Source organism: Phalaenopsis equestris, unplaced genomic scaffold (assembly GCF_001263595.1).
Source record: "Phalaenopsis equestris unplaced genomic scaffold, ASM126359v1 Scaffold000288, whole genome shotgun sequence".
Classification (NCBI taxonomy): Eukaryota; Viridiplantae; Streptophyta; class Magnoliopsida; order Asparagales; family Orchidaceae; genus Phalaenopsis; species Phalaenopsis equestris.
Window position 1 is genome coordinate 383,889 of NW_018164730.1, and position 4,495 is coordinate 388,383.

The window sequence follows — 4,495 nt, forward strand, 5'->3', positions numbered from 1 at the left end:
TTGGTCAGAAACGAGACAAAAAGCCATGCGAGCCAATCATCACGTAGAAGCCAACCCAAAGAAAAACTCAACCCTTCCTAAATTTGGTTAAGCTCTCTATCCCATTCCATCAGCCCTCAAGCCCCAATGTAATCACAATTAAACCTTTCATTTAACCTCCTGAACTTGCTAGCCACCTCCCTTGGCCTGGCCTACTGGCCTAGTCACCAGAAAACCTAAAACCTAGAAGCCCTTCCTTGGCTTAAACTATAATTCCACCCATCCAGTGTGTCAACCTTTCATTGGTCACTTGCGCCTAATTCCCATCCACCTAAGCTGCACTTTGGCCACTCTGGCTTGCCTTGTTGGCAGCTATGGTCTGACATATAAATAAGACCCCTCTCACAACCAAATGGGAAGAAGTGCTCTAGTCTAGGGGAAACTCTGCCCAATTATCTGACCCTTCTAGCACTTACACGAAGCTCACTCCCACCATTTCAGCCTCTCCCGACGGCTAAAATATGTACTTAAAAAATATGCACATGAAAAAAATATTTCAGCGCTAATCCTGATGAGATTTAACGGTTCAAAGAAGAAGAGTATAACGAGGGAGGGCTCACCAACTGAAGAATGTGATGCCTACTTACCTGACTAAATGCAGTCATCCGAGCCAAAGTAAGAAAGACCAAAGTAGATTGGGCCACAATAGACAAGTAAACGATCCAACTCCAAACCATTTAGTCAGAAACGAGACAAAAATTCATGCAAGTCAATCACCACGTAGAAGCCAACCCAATGGAAGACTCAACCCCTTAGCATCTTCAATCATACTAAGAATATTTAGATGCCTCCCCCGCTTCCCATCTATTATCAAAGGTGATAACCACAATAGATCAGTCGATCAACAATGTCGATCAAGCTCAATCGATCGAACATGTCGTGCCAACCTGAAGCCAATCAAACTTAGTCGACGGAGCCCGAGAATAACACAACGATTGAATCATAAATATAAAATATCAAGAGGGTCATGTACGCCCCCCTTTAAAGTAGTGAAAAAAATGTAAAATTACTGTATTGTAATATCTTCCTTATAAATAGGGAGATCATTTCAAGAATAAAACACGACGTATTATTGTTTATTACTGTTCACTTCTCTCTCTCTCTCTCTCTCTCTCTCTCTCTCCTTACGCTATATTCCTTTGGTATAATTTACGGACAAATCAGGACTCAACAATGTTGAATAATCCTTTAAACTTCAAAAAAATCACACGAAGAATTACACTTAGAATAAAATAAGAGCGATGAATAAGGATATTACTTTTTCTAATTGAGAGAACTTGCAATCATTTGTTCTAAAAGTGAAGCTAGATATAAAGAAGTTGATATCGATACTGCCCTAATTAATCTCTTCCCCTAGCTATTGTAGAAATCCACATGAAAATTATTATGAGTCATTAACATACATAGCGCACAATTCTTATGTAATCATACTTAGCATTTCATATTTACATGCATAACATACAAATCTTTAACATCAAATCAAAAATATCACAATTATTAATTCTTTAAAAGTGAAATGCACATTTTCATGCATAGGAATGTAAATACAATAAAATCAAAGGTGACATTTCTATAAATCTCTCAACAATTATTTGATATGACAAAGAGCTTCTTATTTTACAAGAATAAAAAATAATAAAATTTTTACCTTCTTGAACAAGTAGAAGAGCTCCCATAACAAGCACCTAACCCTCTTCTCTCTCTTCTTTCCCTCCCTATATATATATATATATATATTGGCCAAAGGGGGGACCCCCAACCAACCCCATGTGTTTAATTCAAGGCAAAGTGGGTGTGTGTGATGTGTGATGTGTGATGTGTGATGTGTGATGTGAGAATGATTAAGTATGAATGAAACCAGAGTTAAAAAACAACCATATTAAAAAATGAAGTGTGAATTGAGTTATGTAACCATCCCTTGGAGTCTCAAAAATGAATCAAGTTATGTTGTAGCCATCATTTTTGAAATTAAATGTGAATGAATTTTAAATTGGTAGCCACCAATACTGAAAATCAAAACTAAATGGTATCCAAAATAATTTATAGAATTAGCCTCTATACTGAACAATAAATTTATAAACTTGGTGAGAAGCCCAAACAAGCATCTAAAACTTATTTAAAATGCACAATTGTGATCAGTGACATCTTGTTATTAAAATCTATGCAAAAAGAAGAAATTTATGTTTGAGAACCTAAATTGATCAAACCACCTCTATGAAGTTTAGCTAGTCTCATGAAACAATCTAATTTGAGACCCCTAAATGTTGATTGCTCATTGTGCCACCACTGGTCATATTCTCATAGGAAAGAAATGTCTGTGGAGCAAGGAAGTGTCAAATTACATACATAGTATCATACTTATACATGAAAATGTGTACTTTTTTCAAGTGGTATAAACACTCCTCTTTGTAACACATTCTACAGACTCAAAAATAACAAAATCAATCAATCAATCCAAAAAAAAAAAAAATCCATTCTTCACTGTACAACAGACTGAAGAAAAACTGAACACCTGATCTCTGCAACCATTCTACAGAACCAGAAAGGAAGGAGACTGAAGAACCTGAATCTCTCAACCGTCAGCAACGATCTGAGCTCTCCCAAACCTCAACGGAACACTCCCCGCTCCTCGCCACCACCATTCTTTTACCTCCAAAAGCCATCTGCAAAATCCTCGCTCCACCCATATCCTTCTCCCTCCCCAACAAATTCCTCCTCATCACCTTCTTCTCAAACTCCATCGCCGCCGCCATCGCCACCTCGCTCCACACCTCTATATCCCCTCCCCGGCTGCAAAACACCTGCCTTCCTTCGCTCTCAATCCTACACCCCTTCCCTTCCTTCTTCCCACCATTCCAACTCCCTCCGCCAAGCCGAAACCATGGCTCCCCTGCATCTAGTTTCCTCAAATCCGCCATGAACACATCTCCAGAGTTCGCTCCCACCTTAAACATTGCAGATAGCTCATCCGAAACCGTGACATCCGCAAAGCAGTCATCTTTCTCCTTCAAATCGAAAATTGCAGCAGGGGTACCTCCGGCACGGATGTCCCACAGCTGAATGTTACCGACAACACCAGAAGGACTCCAGTGCGATCCGGCAGTCATGAGGAGATTGAGCGATGGAACCCATTTGAGCTTTGTTGCCGGAATGGCGGAATCGAGCTCAGCTCCATAGATCTCGCGGCGAGAGATTTCATAAACAGGGCGGAAATCGCCGCCGGAGTTGAGATCAAAAGCGAGGATAGCGCTGGCGTTGCGGCGGCCGGATTCGTAGCTGGAGAAAAGGAGTTGACGGTCGGCGGATGCGCAGACGGATTGAACGGTGGCTCCGGGAGCAGAAGGATGGGGGTACCAGTTTAGGGTTTTGCGAAGAGAGCCGGACCTGAGGTCGAGAATTTGCAGGCCGGGGAAATCGGCTGCTCCGGCGAAAGCGAGAGAAGAGTTGCGGAGGGAGAAGAGGGAGTCCACAGCGGGGAGAGAGGTTAAGAAAGTATTCCGGCGACGAAGGGAGAAGTCGAAAGATGAGATCTTGGAACCGTGGGCGGCAAGGAGTTCGCCGGAAGGGGAAGCAGAGAGTGCGGTGACGGGATCACGGCCAGGAAGAGGGAGAAGAAGTGAGCGGCGGAGAGAGAGGGAGGAGGAAGAAGAAGAGGAGGAAAGAAGTAGACGAGGATCGATGCCGTAGAACTCGGCCTCGGCGGCGAGGTCTGAGATATCGTCGGCCGCTGCGGCGGAGGGGAGTCGGCCGGTGCGGAGGAAGGCGAGAAGGGAGGCGAAGAGATCGGGATCTCGATCGATGAAGGAAGGAGGGGAAGAAAGAAGAGAAGATGATCCGGCGGCGGCTAGGGTTTGCGATGTGGTTTGGAAGACGCGGCCGCCGACGTTTAGGGTAACGATGGAGGGTTCCGGCAGCTTATGGGGGAAGAGGAGAGCGGCGGTGGTGGTGCCGTCGAAGGGTGGCATCGTCGGAATAGTTTTTTATTGTTTTCTTTCTTGAGTTTTGGGGAAGAAGGAGATGGGTAAACCCTAACTTATATGTGAGGAGGAGGGGAAGAAGAAGAAGTCAAAGGGATGGATGGTCAAAATGTGTGAACGGGTTGACCTAGTAATTGTTTTTAGAGGCAGTCGACAATTGTAATTGTTTTTCTTTAATGATAAATCATAATATTTAATGATTTATTATTTTTGAGAAAAAAATAATTTTTTATAATGTGCTTACATTAATTATATTAAATCATTTAGTTTTATTGTTAGGTATTAAAAAAATTGTCATAATAGAGGGAATATCTTATTTAAAATTGATGAGTGCTAAAAATTCATGGTAGTAGAGTAACAAATTATCGTCTTAACGTTGTACGAAAGTTCAGCACAAGCACACACACAAATGAAATAGAGAAAAATTGTGATAACTCTAGAAGTTTTTACGTGGAAAACTCGTAAGATAAAACCACGGG

At 42.0% G+C, this 4,495-nt stretch overlaps 1 protein-coding gene across 1 annotated transcript; it reads right to left on the reverse strand.

The window, feature by feature from the left end:
* Positions 1–2,257: 2,257 nt before the first annotated feature.
* Positions 2,258–4,109, reverse strand: LOC110025113 (BTB/POZ domain-containing protein At5g41330). Its single transcript, XM_020725399.1, has one exon. It carries the CDS (start codon positions 4,002–4,004, stop codon positions 2,619–2,621), a length of 1,386 nt encoding a protein of 461 aa, XP_020581058.1. The 5' UTR covers positions 4,005–4,109; the 3' UTR covers positions 2,258–2,618.
* Positions 4,110–4,495: the final 386 nt, after the last annotated feature.